The sequence below is a fragment of the Mirounga leonina genome, unplaced genomic scaffold, assembly GCF_011800145.1.
Source record: "Mirounga leonina isolate KUSES-001 unplaced genomic scaffold, KU_Mleo_1.0 Mir_173, whole genome shotgun sequence".
Lineage (NCBI taxonomy): Eukaryota > Metazoa > Chordata > Mammalia > Carnivora > Phocidae > Mirounga > Mirounga leonina.
Window position 1 is genome coordinate 67037777 of NW_023270447.1, and position 17940 is coordinate 67055716.

The window sequence follows — 17940 nt, forward strand, 5'->3', positions numbered from 1 at the left end:
AAAACAAGCCTCATCCAGTGTTCTTACTTTCCTGAAAATGTTTTTCTTTATTCCTCTCTTGGCTATGCATTGTCCTCCTCAATTGCAATTGCCTGAGAGTAGATAAAATCCTGCAAATAGCAACTTCTGTTGTTGTCATGACAGTGAATGACAATTATAAAATGTTTTGTTTTTGTTTGGTTTTGTTTTGGTGCCAGAGTTCAGGAAAGCTGTCTGAGCCTTCACTTCCCATCGAGGATTCCCAGGATCTGTATAACGCCTCCCCAGAGCCTAAGACACTTTTCCTAGGAGCCGGAGACTTCCAGTTTTGTTTAGAAGATGACACTCAGAGCCAACTGTTGGATGCAGATGGGTAGGTAGTTTTATGTTTCTGTGGGTGGGATGGTGCTGGGTACTGCTTAATTTGTTTAAAAATAAAGTGAGCTTCTGTTGCTCCATCTGTGCTTTCTCTTCTGAGAAAGAGAAGGTGTACAGACCATTAGTATTACATTCTGCAAGTTTGAACAAAGGCCCTCCAGAAAATAAAACGTAAATAGTCCTTGCTGGCATTCTGATCCTTCGATCTCTGCTTTACAGATCCGTGGCACATTACGTGGACATAACACCAAGTTCTACTCTGGCACTGGAACCAAAAATTATCCTTTACCCCTTTACCTTTCAAATAGCATTTATTCTTTTATTAAACTCCCTCCCTCTTTAGATTATCACAAGGCTACAGTCTTTTGGTTTGGAATTCAGCATTTTTTTTTTTTTTTAAGATTTTATTTATTTATTTGAGAGAGAGAACATGAGCGATGGGGAGGGGCACAGAGAGGGGGAGAAGCAGACTCCCTGCCAAGCAAGGAGCCCTACATGTGGCTCGATCCCAGGACCCTGAGATCATAACCTGAGCCGAAGGCAGATGCTTAACCAACTGAGCCACCCAGGCACCCCTGGGATTCAGCTTTTAAGTTAGGTTTTAGAAACATCCAATTTTTTTTCCCCATGGGACGCCTGGGTGGCTCAGTCGGTTAAACGTCCTACTCTTGATTTTGGCTCAGGTCATGATCTCAGGGTCGTGAGATCAAGCCCTGCCTTGGGCTCCAGGCCGGGCATGGAGCCTGCCTAAGACTCTTTCTCTCTCCCTCTGCCCCTCCCCCCTTCTTAAAAAAAAAAATCCTCTTTAGATTTTTTTACCTACTACTTTGTTTTTACCCCTAGAGAATTTCTTATATTCTTCATTGTGTTTGTAGGTTCTTAAATGTTAGAAACCACAGGAATCAGTACCAGGCTTTGCAGCCTGGCTTGCCATTGGCCAGTATGGATGAGAATGCCATGGACGCTAACATGGATGAACTATTGGATCTGTGTACCGGAAAGTTCACATCTCAAACTGAAAAAACTCAGCCCAGGAAGAATGACAAGAAAGAGAACCTGGAGGAACTTCTGAATCTTTGTTCAGGAAAATTCACTTCTCAAGGTAAATAGCCAACAGAGAAAATCGGGCTCACCACAGCCAAATATCTTAAGTCAGTGTCTTTGAAAAGAAGCCTGTTACCCGTGGGTGAAAAGTTCGCAGAAAACAGGGCTGTGCTGGATTCTTGTGTATAGGCTGAATTCTTAGCTTCCTGACATTTGGAGCCCTGACTTCCTTAAGGTGGTAAAACGTCAACTTAAGCTTCAGCTTTTGCCATGCGATTTCTCATTTATGGTTAATATGCGTGCAAAGCTTAGAAGAGTGTTAGAGGACAGTTAATTTCATATTAATGCCTACTTGTTTCCACTTGCGTGTTCCATTCTCCCCGATGCTAGAATGTCAGCTCTATGTGAGCTGGGATTTTTGTTTTGTTCACTACCGTATCCCTTGTCCCTGGCACATAGTAAGCACCAAATAAGGATTTGTTGAATGAATGGATCTTTTTGGCAAGCTTACCTTAGAACTGTATTGAGCTGGGGAAAGAGGACAAAGCTGTTATTTCTTGGTGACAAATCTTTTTCTTTGTTGTAATATAGATGCCTCTACTCTGACTCCATCAGAGTTAAATAAGCAGGAGAAGGAGAGCAGCTTGGGGGATCCGATGGAAGAAGCACTTGCTCTTTGCTCAGGTTCTTTCCCCACAGACAGGTGAGTCTCAGTGATTGGAGGGAATGTAGGAAGGCCCAGTCTTCTGATAAAATCCTGAGGTCAGCAATAAGGAACCATCTTAGGGGCTTCCTATCCTGTCTGAGAGTCTTGCAGTACGTTTGAGTCTCGTTTGCAAAGTAAGGAAATTACAGTGATTTCCTTTGGTTCGTGGAGAACAGGGTTAAAGAAAGCAAGCAAGAATATGGAGCGCCTGGGTGACTCAGTCGGTTAAACGTCTGACTTGGGCTCAGGTCATGATCTCAGGGTCCTGGGATTGAGCCCGGTGTCAGGCCCCGAGTTGGGCTCCATGCTCAGCATGGAGTCTGCTTCTTTCTCTCCCTTTGCCCCTCCCCCCATTTGTGCTTTTTCTCTCTCAAATAAATAAATAAAATCTTTAAAACAAAACAAAACAAAAACGGCAAGAATAGAAACCTAGAGCTAAAGCTGGGAGGCAGACAGTGCAGAGCACCAGGCACTGCTCATTCCTCTGGCTCTGATCCGCTATTGTACCAAGGCTCCAGTCAGGCCTGTGTCTGCCTCCTTGAGTAGGCCAGGATCCCATCCAAGCAGCCCTCCTACAGCAGCTCCCTGCTCCAGGGGGCCTGACGGAGTTCCAGACCAGTGTTCTCTCCTGGGATGTTGCTGCGGCAGCCATGTTTATTTGTTTGTTTAAAGGATTTTTATTTATTTATTTGAAAGAGAGAGAATAAGCAGGGAGGTGGGGGAGAGGGAGAAGCAGGCTCCCCGATGAGCAGGGAGCCCGATGCGCGACTCGATCACAGGACTCTGAGATCATGACCTGAGCCAAAGGCAGACGCTTAACTGACCAAGCCACCCAGGCACTCCAGCAGCCACGATTATTGGTGCTGGGGCTACCACAGTTAGTGTGGTTGGTTCAGGGGCTGGCTCTGGAACAGTGTTTGCAGCTTCATCATTGGCTGTGCCAGGAACCCGTCTGTCAAGCAGCAGCTCTTCTCCTGTGCCATTCTGGGCCTTCCCCTGTCTGAGGACAGAGGGCTCTTCTGTGGGATGGTCACCTTCCTCATTCTCTTCACCATGTGAGACTCCGCGGGGGTCGCCTACCTGTCCCTGCTGCTTCGACTTCAGGCCATGGCTGCTGTTAAAAGTGTGCTAAGCTTTACCATTAAACACAACATTTCTCTTTAAAAAAAAAAAAGGCAAATTAAAATATTTGTATGCATGTATTTTTTTAAAAGTTTGTGCATGCACTTTACAGAGTAAATTAAATTCTATTTCATTTTTCAGATAACTTATAACCAATTACTATTTAGTGTTCTTTTAGAGAACACTAAAAATTCAAAGAATTATCAGTGATTGAAAATAATCAGTATAGGGACACCTGGGTGGCTCAGTTGGTTAAGCATCTGCCTTCAGCTCAGGTCATGATCCCAGGTGGGATCGAGCCCCACATCAGGCTCCCTGCTCCGCGGGGAGTCTGCTTCTCCCTCTGCCTGCCGCTCCCCCTGCTTGTGCTCTTGCTCTCTCTCTCTCTCTCTCTGACCCAAATAAATAAATAAAATCTTTTAAATAAAAAAAGAAAATAATCAATATATAGTTTAAGACTATATGTACTCAGATGTTTAAAACAGTCTTTGCATTTGACAGTAAGAATCAAAATCCCTTCAGTGTGCCTATGTCAGCTAATATGTGACCAGCAAGGAAAACTTTGGAAGTATTTATTAAATATTATACTATGGATATAGGCAAAAGTACAGGCTTTGCAATTTGGGATCTTGACGCTAAATTGTCAAATCCCCCTACACCAGAAATAAGGGACAGAAAAGCAACTATTTACCCATATTCTTAATCACTTTGAAGATGCATGAACTGAGCTCAGCTGCTTTGTTTACATATCTTACATACCCAGGCCTCTCCTGCAGCCAGATGCGCACTGCTGTCTTTTCTCACTCCTCTTTTAAAATAGGAATTAATATTTCCTGGAAGTTCAATTTGGTAACCCTCTACAACTTTAGGATATTTTGTCTAGATACAGTACTTTCTTCCCTGCTAGGGGCGTCACTGGAGCCCTTACCTGTGGGAAAGGAGGAGGAAGTCGAAAAGTTGCAAGTGGAATAGAAGATAGGCTTGATTGAGTTCATGATATTTGTCATGGGGTTTTCCCTAGCTGTGGAAAAACTCAGGCTAGTAAGCATTTCTCTGTTTAAAGTCCGACAAGGCAATTTGAAATAATTCATTGTTCTTACCCAATTTCTAAGTGCTCTTTTTCTTACCAAGCCTACTGTAATTGGGGGAAATGTCTGGGTACAAGTAAAACATTCTTTGGATCATGTTCAAAGCCTATTAACATTGTACCTAAAATGATAGGCCATTTTGCCTCATTTACTTGCCAAAATAGCCACTTTCTAAGTTAAGGAAATTTTGAGGTAGGCTTACAGCATTCTTGTTGTATTTCATTTTAGATTGTAAACTCGATGGCAGGGACACTATGTTGTTAATTGTGTTTTTACATAGCAACCATTGCAGTATACTCTTGGTGCTTAATAAATGTTCATAATTTTTTTTTTTTTTTAAGATTTTATTTATTTATTTGACAGAGAGAGACAGCGAGAGAGGGAACATAAGCAGGGGGAGTGGGAGAGGGAGAAGCAGGCTTCCCGACGAGCAGGGAGCCTAATGCGGGGCTCGATCCCAGGACCCTGGGATCATGACCTGAGCCGAAGGCAGACGCTTAACGACTGAGCCACCCAGGCACCCCTAAATGTTCATAATTATTAAGAATAAAAAGGCAAGGGGCGCCTGGGTGGCTCAGTCGTTAGGCATCTGCCTTCAGCTCAGGTCATGGTCCTGGGGTCCTGGGATCAAGCCCTGCATCGGGCTCCCTGCTCCGCGGGAAGCCTGCTTCTTCCTCTCCCTCTGCCTGCTGCTTCCCCTGCTTGTACACTCTCTCTCTGTCAAAAATAAATAAAATCTTAAAAAAAAAAAAGAATAAAAAGGCAAGAATAAGCACATGAAAGTGTTCAACACTAATGATTAGAGAAATGCAAATCAAAACCACAATAAGATACTATCTCACACCCATTAGGATGGCTACTATTTAAAAAACCACAAAATAACAAGTGTTTGTGAGGATATGGAGAAATTGGAACCCTTATCCACTGCTGGTGGGAATGTAAACTGTTGAAGCTTCTGTGGAAATCAGAATGGCAGTGTCTCAAAAAATTAAAAATAGAATATGATCCAGCAATTCCACTTTCAAGTATATTCACAAAAGAAGTGAAAACAGGGTCTCAGATATTTGTATACCCATGTTCATCATAGCATTATTCATAATGATCAAAAAGTGGAAGCATCCCGGGGTGCCTGGGTGGCTCAGTCGTTAAGCGTCTGCCTTCAGCTCAGGTCATGGTCCCGGGGTCCTGGGATCGAGCCCCGCTTTGGGCTCCCTGCTTGGCGGGAGGCCTGCTTCTCCCTCTCCCACTCCCCCTGCTTGTGTTCCCTCTCGCTGTGCCTCTCTGTGAAATAAAGAAATAAAATCTTTAAAAAAAAAAATGGAAGCATCCCAAGTGGAGAAACAAAATGTGGTAGACACACACACACACACAAAATGGATTAGTCATCCTTAAAAAGGAAGGAAATTCTGACACATGTGACAACATGAATGAACCTTGAGGACATTATGCTAGGTGAAATAAGCCAGTCCCAAAATACAAACACTGTAGGATTCCACTTAGATGAGGTACTGAGAGTAGTCAAATTCATAGAGACAGAAAGTAGAAGGGTAGTTGCCAGGAGCTGAGGGGAGGGAAGAGTGGGGAACTGTTGTTTAAAGGATACAGAGTTTTGGGGCATTTGGGTGGCTCAGTCAGTTAAGCGTCTGACTCTTGATTTCGGCTCAGGTCATGGTCTTAGGGTCTTGAGATCAAATCCCGCTTCGGGCTCTGCGCTGAGCATTGTGCTTATGTTATGTGTATTTTGTTTGTTTGTTTCCTAGGCAAAGAACTTTATTACCTTGTTTCAAACTTTATTCCCAGGCTTCTTCAGCTTAATTAGCTGCAGAGAATGAATTGTGTATAAGCAAAACCTGAAAAGAGCTGCAGTGTCCAAGGGGCTTGGGCTTAAAAATATTAGAGCTCTAGATTTTATCAGATCCATGAACAAAATTTTAAAAAGCAGTCATATAAAATAGCAGCTCCCAGTAACTTCAACTTCTTTAGAAGTTGACTCCATTCAGTTTGCTTCATTCTTGGAAGCTTCATCAAAATTCTCCACAAGATCTGGAACTTCATCATCATCCTCCTCCTCTCTGGTAGCAAGTAGTGCTTTTCCATCCACAGATTGTGTGGGCAGAGCTTCAGCCAGTCTTCTTCAACTAGTCAGACTGTCTGCACCAAGTTGGTTTAAGATCCTGGGTAGCATTTCTGTCAGCTGCTTTGTCTCAGCCTGGGCTGTGATGGTGAAAGTTCGCTGCTAGCGACGTCTGAACTTTGGGGTTGTTAGAGTGCATCACTGTTCCTTGGTTTGTGAACATAGTCACTTCTTCAATACCAGAGATACTGTTTACCCCTAACTTCTTTAAGGAGAACTGAAGTTTTTTATCATCTGCTGTAGCCGTTCTATGAACCACCTTCTTTGGACGAGCAGTTCCTTTCCCACCAATGCGCACTTGTGCTTGCAGTTTGGCGAGTTTCTCCTGGTTCATGATAGTTTCTTTTATCTTGTTGGATTGGAAATGGGGCCGCGAGGGGGAATAGGATTGGTGCTCAGGGTGTCTTGGGCGGGCCAGCTGAGATGCGGTGCCTTATGTTATGTGTATTTTATCACAAATTTTTTTTTTAAAGGCAAGGTATCTTGTTTCCTGTTTCTTAAAGAGATTGTTGGTGCCAATAAAATATTTTCAATTCCTAAGTTGGCTGAATCCTTGTAGTTTGCTTTCAACAACCTATTTATTGGTTTCTTGATTTGCACTTTAGGGAAGAAGAAGGTGAAGAGGAGGAATTTGGAGACTTTCGGCTTATCCCAAATGATAATGAGTTTGATAGTGATGAGGTGAGTTTGAAGGGAACAGAGTAATCCTAACTGAACTCCAGGTGTTGCTGCTGCTATCTGTCTTTTTCCTAGTCTGAGTTGTTGAGAATTCTAAGTTTGGCATGTCATCCGAAGCCATTTCCTAGAATGAGATGTTTGGGCAGAAGTTTATTCCTGTTTTAGTTGAGGACACGTTCTATTCTGCTTAACTCTTATGTGTGATACTCTGATTTTTCAGGATGAACACAGTAACTCTGCTAATGAAGATCTGGCCCTGGAAGACCATGAAGATGATGATGAGGAAGAGGTCCTGAAGCAGTCTGAGAGGTTGAAAAGGCAAATGTAGGTGTTATGTCCATTCCTTCCATTGCTAGAGAAAGTTCTCCTAATGGTTGAGTTGTAGCTTGCTACCGTTTTACCTAAGTCTGCTGGGTCTGTTGCTGTTAACAGACCTGGTCAACACAGATTAAATAAACCCCATTCACATGATATCTCTTGAGTCTTCAAAGATGGTTATGTACTCCCTTAAGTGAGTTCTGTACTAAATATCTCTAGTTCCTTCAGCTGTTTCTCACATGATGTTGCTTCCCGACTCCTCACGTCCTAGATATTCTCTTTATCCTCAGGTGTGGTCTGACTCCCACTGTGGGTAGCGGTACAACCATGATCTGGACGCACACTACTTGTAAAGTAACCAAAGATCATAAGAGCTGAGTCACTATAGATCCTGAGGATTTAGTAGACAACAAAAATTCCTTGTCTAGGAGTAGGGTCTTTTTTCCTATGAATTACTGTCATTTCAGGTTTTCCTCATCCTAGTGTTGGGCATATGACCTCCCGTTCATTTTTTTTTTAATGTTTCATTTTTCTGCTCATGAAAGTAAACCATTTATTTTAGAATATTTAAAAGAAGACAGAAAGCTACAAATAAAAATCATCTGTGTTCACCATCCAAGTATTTAATGAATGTGTGGATGGTAGATTGCTCCATAACCATTTTTATGCATATATTTTCATATAGTTGAGATCTGTGCAGGTTTGTTTGGGGTTTTTTGTATGTACACTTTTGCATCTTGCTTTTTTCTCACTTAGGATATCCATAAGCATTTTCCTGTGATGTTAAAAGTTTTATAAATACCATTTTAATAGGTATTCAATATTATATTTTACGCGGATGACTTTCGGAATTAACATTTGGATATCATATTGATCCCTACTAGCTTTATATTATTGTCTCTAGCCCATCATTCCATTCTATTAAGATCAAGTTTAGGGTTCTAATTTGTCATTTTTCAGATTAACTATCTCCTACAGCTTTGGGTCATCTATAGATTTTTCTTTAAACCTTTTTTTTTTTAGATTTTATTTATTTGACAGAGAGAGAGATACAGCGAGAGAGGGAACACAAGCAGGGGAAGTGGGAGAGGGAGAAGCAGGCTTCCCACCGAGCAGGGAGCCCGATGCAGGGCTCGATCCCAGGACCCTGGGATCATGACCTGAGCCGAAGGCAGACGCTTAACGACTGAGCCACCCAGGCGCCCCTCTATAGATTTTTCTAAAGAAGTGGTTCTTAAACCTTATTTAACTGCAAAGTCTTTTGTCCAAATGAAATCTTAGAAAGAATGACAGCTAAAAGTTGAACTGCTCCAAAGGGGCTAATGGGACGATTAGAGAACTCAGTGGCTAGTAGCCCTCCGAAGTAATTCCTCAGGAACCCTAGGATTTAGAGGAACTCAGCTTTAAAAGAATAACGTAAGTCTGGGGTGCTGAGGTGGCTCAGTCGGTTAAGTGTCTGCCTTCAGCTCAGGTCATGATCTCAGGGTCCTGGGATCGAGCCCCGCATCTGTTTCCTGCTCAGCAGGGAGCCTGCTTCTCCGTCTCCGGCTCCCCCTGCTTGTGAGATCTCTCTCTCTCTCTCTGTCAAATAAATAAATAAAATCTTTAAAAAAAATAACATGAGTCTTTGATAAAAATCAGCCTTCAGATAGCCATCAAACTTCTACCACTCATGACCAGAGATGACAGGACTTTGAGCCCAAAGTGACAGCAGATTTGTTCTTAGTAGGAACTGAGGTCACAAAAACTAGTAGTGGTTTTACTTATCAGTAACTCTGAGCCTCAGTCATGCCTCTAACTTAGGGGTCGAGATCTGGTGGCTGTAAGGGATCCCAATCTATTATGTCTTTATACCATACCATCTCTAATCTGTCTCCCAACACTGGTGAGCTTAAATACAGAACAGAATAATCTGAACCTGCCAGCAGGTATGTCCCAAATGTATAGAGGAGATTGGGATTCTGGCTTTAAAGAATCTAGGCTCTGCTACCTCCTAGTTGTGTGACTTTGGGTAATTTATTTACTCTCTTTCATCTCTATTTACTCTTACTCATTTCATTCAACTGTAAATTGAAGGGAATAATAGTCTTCCCCCCTGAGATAATGCCACAATGCCTGGAAAGGACAGTTATTGGCATACAGTGTGTATTAAATGATAGACTTTAAATATCTTCAAAATATATTATTAAAATTTAAGTGGCTCTATGTTCTGCTTTTCTCACTGCATCCATAGTCTGTATGTTTGTATTCATTGTTGCAATTCTAATCTTTACAATTCTTTTCTAGGAGATTGAAGAAATACCTGGAGGATGAGGCAGAGGTGTCGGGGAGTGATGTGGGAAGTGAAGATGAGTATGATGGGGAAGAGCTTGACGAATATGAACAGGACGAAATTGATGAAGTACTTCCTTCTGACGAGGAGCTGCAGAATCAAATCAAGAAAATACACATGTCAGTATCCCAACAGGCCCCTTCTGCGTAATGGGGTGTTTTTATGACCAGCCAGAGTGGTCCCGGTTTTGAATGCTGTACTTTCCCTGCAGGAAAACGATGTTGGATGATGATAAGCGAGAGCTACGTTTATACCAAGAGAGGTACCTTGCTGATGGGGATCTACACAGTGACGGTCCTGGCCGAATAAGGAAATTCCGATGGAAAAACATAGGTATCTTGGTCATTGCTTTTGGAAACAAAATGGTACAGCATCCGTGTTTGTCCAGTTTAAGACAGCAAGTGGAAATCAAAGCCGCAGCAGGCTGTTGAGGAGGACCTGGCTGTAACCGTGACTTGGTGTTAGTGAGTGGGGAAAGCTTGTGTCGGTGTATGATGAGCGATGAGTTCTGTGTGTCTGTCTGGGCACCTTCTCCCAGGAGACTGCGGAATGCTGATAGCCTTGACTCTTTGCTTTAGATGATGCTTCCCAGATGGACTTGTTCCACAGAGACTCTGATGATGATCAGATCGAAGAGCAGCTTGATGAGACAGAAGCCCGTTGGAGGAAGGAGCGAATTGAACGAGAGCAGTGGCTTCGGGACCAGGTAGGAAGTCTGTAAGAACGTCCTCTGTTCTGTTCCTAGTTTATGAGGAGGAGAGGACCCACTCACCTCACTCGTCAGGCTAGTTTCAAAATCTTGGGCAACTTATTGCTGTTCCTTTTAATCCTTGAATTTTCTTTTGTGCTTTGAGAAGATGATCATGAGCAGTTCACTTCGTATTTGTTTGTCCAATATCAATTTTTTTGTCTATAGCAACAAAGGTTGCAAAAAAGAAAGCAAATGATATCCCAGGTACCTTAGCTTCACAATCCAGGCTATGCCATTTGGGGACGCGGTAGACTTCCATTAATGTTGATTTTTATTTTCAGGCACAGCAGGGGAAAATTGCAGCTGAAGAAGACGACATTGGGGAAGACAGTCAGTTTATGATGCTAGCCAAGAAAGTTACAGCCAAAGCACTACAGAAAAATGGTGAGCTCTTGGCCCTCCTTCGGGTCCAGCCCCCTGGACTGTTCGTGCTGGAGCCTTGGAAGCGACTGCAGCCTTAGGGACTGTTGCGGCTTAGGCATGGTCCTGTGTCTAACATTGTCTTAAAGAGGGTCCTCCAAGATGGGAAATGACAGTGTTTTTGGATCTTAGCCTATTGGGCAGTGGACACTGTACTTGTGAGTATAGGTAGCTGGTTTGACTTTATCTTCTAACGCAGCTCAGAGTAGGAATTCTGGCTTCTTTATTTAGTTGCCCAGGATTGTGTCAGAGCTAGACTTTGAACCTAGATATATCTAATTCCAGAATGAGGCTCTTAAACACTATTCTGTACTCTTACCATGCTTGTTTTTGCTTATTACTGTTAACTATTTGTCAACGTTCAAGTTGGTCGTCTCTCTTCCTGCCGCTCCTTACTATAGTTTCAAGTCACCATTATAAAATAATCCGAGTTTTCAAGCTTTAGTTTATTCGTTTAGTTACAGGCTTCTTAGCTTGTTTAGATCTAAAGGTAATTCTACCCAGCTTTGCCCAGAATAAGCCTTTCTGTCTTGTCTTTTCAGCCAGTCATGCTGTGGTTACTCAAGAACCAAAGTCTTTACTCAGAAGTCCCTTTGAAGCCGTCAGGCCGGAAAGTGCCCACCAGGTTGGCTGGGGACTTGGTTAGGCTGATGTCACGATCTGCAAGGCTCTCTAGGCCCAGGTCAGGCTAAGGGAGTACTCTGTCATTAGCGGAGGGAGGTGGCTGCAGGAAATGAAAGCAGCTGTCAAAAGATTCTGCTCTTTCTTTTTTACTTGAGTGGGGTAGGAATATGTCCCCGCAAGACCTGGGGAGGCAGGGTGGGACTGACTTCTCATTCTTCCCTTGGCACGTGGGATCTGATGCCAACCGATTCTTCTCTCTTCAGCTGAAGACAGGCTCACTGCTAAACCAGCCCAAAGCTGTGCTTCAGAAACTGGCTGCCCTCTCTGACCTGAACCCCAGTGCACCCCGAAATTTAAGAAACTTTGTCTTCCATACACTTTCTCCTGTTAAGGCTGAGGCAGCGAAGGAATCATCTAAGCCTCAGGTAGGGAATTTGAGAACTGATTTGGTGGCTCTCCAGGGCAAGATTGATTGATTTTTAAATAAAAAAATATAGATATTTCTGGCTTAAAGGCTTATGCTGGGGTGTTAATCTTGCACTCCCCAATGAAGTACCTCCAGTAGGTAATCAGCTTTGAAACTTTCCTGGAAAGATTATATTTCTCTTTTTCCTAAATATCCATGATTTAACTATGTGTTCTTAAGAGCTAATGGAAGGTAAGTACTTGTATGAGGGTCTTGAGCTGGTCCTGACTCTTTCTCTGCTCTCTAGGTAAGGAGAAGGGCTCCATCTTTAATGACATCCCCTTCACCCAAGCGCCTCAAAACAGATGATAGCACTTCAGGATTGAAGCAAAGCATCTTCAGATACTTGGAAAGCTAATATCATCAAGGGTGCTGGCACTTATGCTGAGACTGCTTTGAGAAGGTTCTGGCGTTGAAGATTGGAACTGATGCTCACATGGATGACCTCCCTCTGCTCCCCTTTATAATCAGTGCATTAAGATTATGGACAGAGATTTCAGTTCTTTCCACTGCATCGCTCTGGACGTCTTTTTCCTTTCCTAGTATTATTTCCTGGGTTGGCCACTAATCTTAATTCTGCAGTGTTTACATTAATTCATGGATGCTTGGGTGAAGGCTCACTTCCTCCATTATACATTTGACATTTTATCCTAGCAGCCTCCTGGTTTGATAGCTCTTTGTGAAAGGGGTGGTTGGAGGAGGAGGATGGAAAAGTGTGGCATTACGGAAAATTCCAGAAAACAGGGAATGCCGATGTCGATGCCAGTGGGAATCCTTCACACCCTAAGATGTGCCCCACAGTCACCTGGACTCGTGAAAGAGCCTTCTTGGAGGACCTCGGAACCAACAGATGGGCCGTTATATTTGTCTCGCTCCTTCCATTTTCCTGTATTCCTCTTCCCGAGGCAGCCTCAATTTGCCGATTAACATTTGCTTCCCCTATAGTAAGGACTCAAATCAGTACCCAAGTCAGAAAGATGTTTGCCCTAATTTTCTGGACTACGAGGATGAAGATTAAGGGTTATATACACCCGGTGTCTTCCACATTATATATCCGATGGGGCAGAAAGAGCTCTCTCCTGGGATTAAATTCTCAATGTGAAACAAAGTTGCTCAAGGACCTCCCTTCTCATCCTGACAAAAAGACATATAACCATTATTTATTGCATTCAACTGGATTTATTACATTGCCCTGACCAGAGGACAACAGTTCATTGCTTATTTAGAGAGAAGACCACTATCGAGTTTATAATCAAAATATTGTTGAAGAGAATTGCCCCCCCACTCCCAATTTTCCCTGAACAATCATGAGGCTCTCAGAATTCTAGACAGATCCTCCCCCCCCACCCCCCAGAACTGAGTGTCACTGCTGCTTTGGAAAAACATACCATGTGAATACTGTGGTTTCACTGTCAGGAACTGGACTTGACAAATTGGATGAATTGTGCCAGTTTGTGATGGGCAGATGGGGAACACCAATTTAATTGCTGGAGTTAGGGTGTAGGTTTTCTACAGTTGTTTCTAATACACAAGATGCTGACTTTGAATTTGTATATTTGTAATCTTGTAATGGGGAAAATGTATATAAAGATGTTTTAATATGTATGTAGTGTTTCAATAAATCTCAGTGCCTGAAGGCAGGGTTTGCCATCCAGATTGGGTCCTCATTCTTAGGTCAGTACCTGTCTAATGTTCAGGAGCATTGTTTTCAGGCGACCTGTCTCCTAAGGAAGCCCCCCTGGGTCTAGAGAGAAAGGCTGCTACAGTTGTCCCTCCCTGGCCTCTCCACTCCGGTGAATCACATTAACTCCCCATGTGGTTTGGGTTCAGTGCAGGTGAGGAAAGTTTACATAAATGGTGTCTGTGGTTATAGCTCTTTGATTTGCAGCCTTGGGTCCACGGTGAGGGCTAATGCCCCTTCCTCTGAGCCCTCTAACCAGGGCCCTAGACAGGCAGCCTTTGCCATGCAGAAGAGAGCTGGGAAGGAGGGCGAGATATTTCTCTCCTTTTGCTTTCCCAGACCCTTTTTGGGGGGACAGAAGAAGAGGGTTGGCATTGACCACTGAGGATAAGAAAAGCAGTGTGAAAGATCCAGGGAGCCAATGGTTTCTGTCCTAGGCTCTGGAAAGAAAGCACTGGAGAAAGTGAAGTTGGGTCTTCAGCTCTGGGTCACTTTTTCCCCATGTGGGCATAGCTGTCACAGGGCAAGCTAAGCCTCGACCTGGCTAACAGGATTGCAGTGGAGAGTTGCCTCCTGACCCAGATGCCTCTGCCCCAAACATTGAGCCATGAGCTTCAGCAATGTTTTAATGAAACAGGCCCCAGGGCCGGCTGCTACAGCTCGTGCTGGGACTCCGCTCCGCTAGCTTGGAACTCCTCCCTGGAGGGGTAAGAGCCTGTGCATCTGTGAGAGAGATATGCTCAGTGTCAGCCCTGTCACCTGGTTCCACACCGTGGGGTAGGGACACATGGTTTTACTTCATGCGAACAGGTCTCTGATCTCGTTAATTCAGTCCACAGTTGTACAAACTACAGACTGTTCTAGGGCCTCTTGCATAAAGTGCCAGGTTCTGTTCACTAAAGCGCCATGGGGACAAGCTGCTCAGCTCCCTTGCAATCCCTCATCTCAACTGCTTCTCCACAAACTGTGCCCTTCGAGAATTTCTAATGGTTCAGACTGGACATTTTTGGTCTTTATGTCCTCTACTTGTTTAATGACTCATAGGGCTTCCTGTCTTGATTTGTTCACCTAACGATAGGGAGGAGTGTCATGGTATCTGATCACATCATACTTGAGACAGTGTTCTATCTTCTACCTTGTATTCTTCTCTTTTTTTCTTTTATTCATAGAGATTTTATTTTTAAGTAATCTCTACACCCACTGTGGGGCTCTAACTCACAACCCCGAGATCAGGAGTTGCTCGCTCTACGGACTGAGCCAGCCAAATGCCCTTCTCACTCCATGACATGTGGCCTGGAATGTAGTGTTGCCTAGTAAAGGTTGAATGAATAATACCACACCTTTCAGAGCCTCCATCGAGAGCTATAAAATGAGGATCGTCATTCATGCCTGTCTCAGAGTTGTGAGGCTTACGTTGGAAAACGAACGTGAATGCATTATGTCAAGTGCTACGCAGCAAGCCTGAGAAATCACTCCTGTCACAACTGTATCACGTTTTGTGGACAACTTAAAGGCCCATTGTCTCATAAGCATCTCAAATGTGTGATCTTAAAAAGCATCTTTTTTTTTTTTTTAATTTATTTATTTGACAGACACAGCGAGAGAGGGAACACAAGCAGGGGGAGTGGGAGAGGGAGAAGCAGGCTTCCTGCCGAGCAGGGAGCCCGATGTGGGGCTCGATCCCAGGACCCTGGGATCGTGACCTGAGCCGAAGGCAGACACTTAACGACAGCCACCCAGGTGCCCCTTAAAAAGCATCTTAAAAATGTGATATTCCCCGGGGAGCCTGGCTGGTGCAGTCAGTGGAGCGAGTGACTCTTGATTTTGGGGTTGTGAATCCAAGCCTCATGTTGGGCCCAGAGCTTACTCTAAAAAAAATAATACGATCTTCCTTCCTTCTAAAAACCTGCTCCTTCCTCCAGTGTTTCTCATTTCAGTAAAAGTACCTCATATAGGGCTCCTGGGTGGCTCAGTTGGTTAAGCGACTGCCTTCGGCTCAGGTCATGATCCCGGAGTCCTGGAATCGAGTCCCGTGTCGGGCTCCCTGCTCAGCAGGGGGTCTGCTTCTCCCTCTGACCCTCTTCCCTCTCGTGCTCTCTGTCTCTCATTCTCTCTCTCTCAAATAAATAAATAAAATCTTAAAAAAAAAATAAGTACCTCATATACCCAGTCGTTCAGGCGGGAAACCTGAAGGGCATAATTTTTTTTTTTTTAAGTTATGAAGATTTTATTTCATTTTATCATTCCTTCAAATCTGAGTCGAAAGGATTTTCTTTTTTGTTGTAATTGTAACAAAAAATATATTAGTTTAAGGTGTACATTATAATGGGACTTGGTATTTGTATATATTGTGAAATGATCACCTCAGTAAGTCTAGTTAATTAACATCTATGATCACACATGGCTACTTACGCATTTTTTTTCTTGTGATAAGAACTTTTATGATCTATTCTCTTGGCAACTTTGTAGTATGCGATACCATATTATTAACTACAGTCACCATGCTGTATATTACATCTCCATGACTTAATTTATATGACCATTCTCTCTTTTTAAAAATATTTTTCTTTTTATTTTATTTTTTAAATATTTCTTTTATATTTTAAGCCCAATGCGGGGCTTGAACTCACAACCCCGAGATCAAGAGTCACCCGCTACACTGACTGAGCCAGCCAGGCACCTCTGTAAGGGCATCCTTGACACCTCCTTCCTTACTTCGGTAATCAAACACTCTCTGAGACCTGGCATTTCAACTTCCACATTGCATCTTGACTCAGCGGTCTCCCAGCTCCATAGCCAGTGCCCTAATCCAAGCTTCCATAATTTCCTGCCAGCGGACTGCGACAGCCTCCTGATCTCTCCTCTCCTAAAATATTTTTGCTTGCTTTCCATCTAATCTATGCACAGCAGCCAGAGGGTGACCTTTGTATAAACATAAATTGGAGGATGCCACTCCCTCATATAACACCTTTCAGTGTCTTGGGCGCCTGGGTGGCTCAGTCGTTAAGCGTCTGCCTTCAGCTCAGGTCATGGTCCCAGGGTCCTGGGATGGTGTCCCAAGTCTGCTCACTGCTCGGTAGGGAGCCTGCTTCTCTCTCTTCCTCTGCCTCTCCCCCCGTTTGTGCTTGCTCTCTCTCTGTGAAAGGAATAAAATCTTTAAAAAAAATTTTTTTTAAAGATTTTATTTATTTATTTGATGGAGAGAGACACAGCGAGAGAGGGAACACAAGCAGGGGGAGTGGGAGAGGGAGAAGCAGGCTTCCCGCTGAGCAGGGAGCCCGATGTGGGGCTCGATCCCAGGACCCTGGGATCATGACCTGAACCAACGGGAGATGCCTAACGACTGAGCCACCCAGGCGTCCCTCAAATGAATAAAATCTTAAAAAAAAAAAAAAGTTTCTCTCCTTCGCCCTCTGCCCCTCCCCCCCTTCTAAAAATAAAAAATAAAACCTTTATTGTTTCCTTTGCACTCAAAATGAGCTTCAAACTCCTCATGGCCTACAAGGTTCTCCATTATATAGCTCTGCCTCCCAACCTCCTGTCCACTCTCCTTCCACATTACACTTAACCTCAGGGCCTTCCAAAGTGTTCTCCCCTTTTCCTGGCATGCCTCCTCTCCACCCTCCTTTTTTGTCTGGCTAGTGTATAATTCTCCAGATGTTAGCTTAGATTGAACTTCCATTACCACCCCTTTCTTAATCAGCTTACCTCTGTTAGTTTCCTTTTCTTTTGCATCTTTTATCACAATTTTTAAAAAGATTTTATTTATTTACTTGAGAGAGAGAGAGAGCACAGAGGGAGAGGGAGAAGCAGACTCCCGCTGAGCAGGGAGCCCGATGCGGGGTTTGATCCCAGGATTCTGGGATCATGACCTGAGCCAAAAGCAGGCACTTAACCGACTGAACCACCCAGGTGCCCCCTTTTATCACAATTTGCCACCTTAATGTTTGTGTAGGTCTGCCTTCCTCATTAGGCTAAATTTTGTAAAAGCAGAGACCATATCTGTTTTGTTAAAAAATGTAAAGAAAGGGGCGCCTGGGTGGCTCAGTCATAGAGCGTGTGACTCTTGGTTCGGGGTTGTGAGTTTGAGCCCAACACTAGGTATAGAAATCGCTTAAAAATGAAATCTTTTTAAAAATGTTAAAAAAGAAAAGAAAGAAAAGCACCGTACCTGGCACATAGAATCATTCAATAAATACCTCCTGAGCAAGGACTGATT

The 17940-nt window shown here is 43.6% G+C and overlaps 1 protein-coding gene and 1 pseudogene across 1 annotated transcript in view; one reads left to right on the top strand and one right to left on the bottom strand.

Moving 5' to 3' along the window:
• Positions 1 to 13676, top strand: part of CLSPN (claspin) — a 32832-nt gene extending 19156 nt beyond the window's left edge. The window contains exons 14-25 of the mRNA XM_035019122.1: positions 198 to 352; positions 1233 to 1459; positions 1993 to 2104; positions 7057 to 7132; positions 7350 to 7453; positions 9734 to 9898; positions 9991 to 10112; positions 10358 to 10485; positions 10812 to 10914; positions 11493 to 11575; positions 11838 to 11999; positions 12288 to 13676. Of these exons, the coding sequence (XP_034875013.1) occupies positions 198 to 352; positions 1233 to 1459; positions 1993 to 2104; positions 7057 to 7132; positions 7350 to 7453; positions 9734 to 9898; positions 9991 to 10112; positions 10358 to 10485; positions 10812 to 10914; positions 11493 to 11575; positions 11838 to 11999; positions 12288 to 12398 (1548 nt within the window). The 3' untranslated portion in view covers positions 12399 to 13676. The remainder of the gene's footprint in view (positions 1 to 197; positions 353 to 1232; positions 1460 to 1992; positions 2105 to 7056; positions 7133 to 7349; positions 7454 to 9733; positions 9899 to 9990; positions 10113 to 10357; positions 10486 to 10811; positions 10915 to 11492; positions 11576 to 11837; positions 12000 to 12287) is intronic.
• LOC118019698 lies at positions 6314 to 6814 on the bottom strand (annotated as a pseudogene).
• Positions 13677 to 17940: the final 4264 nt, after the last annotated feature.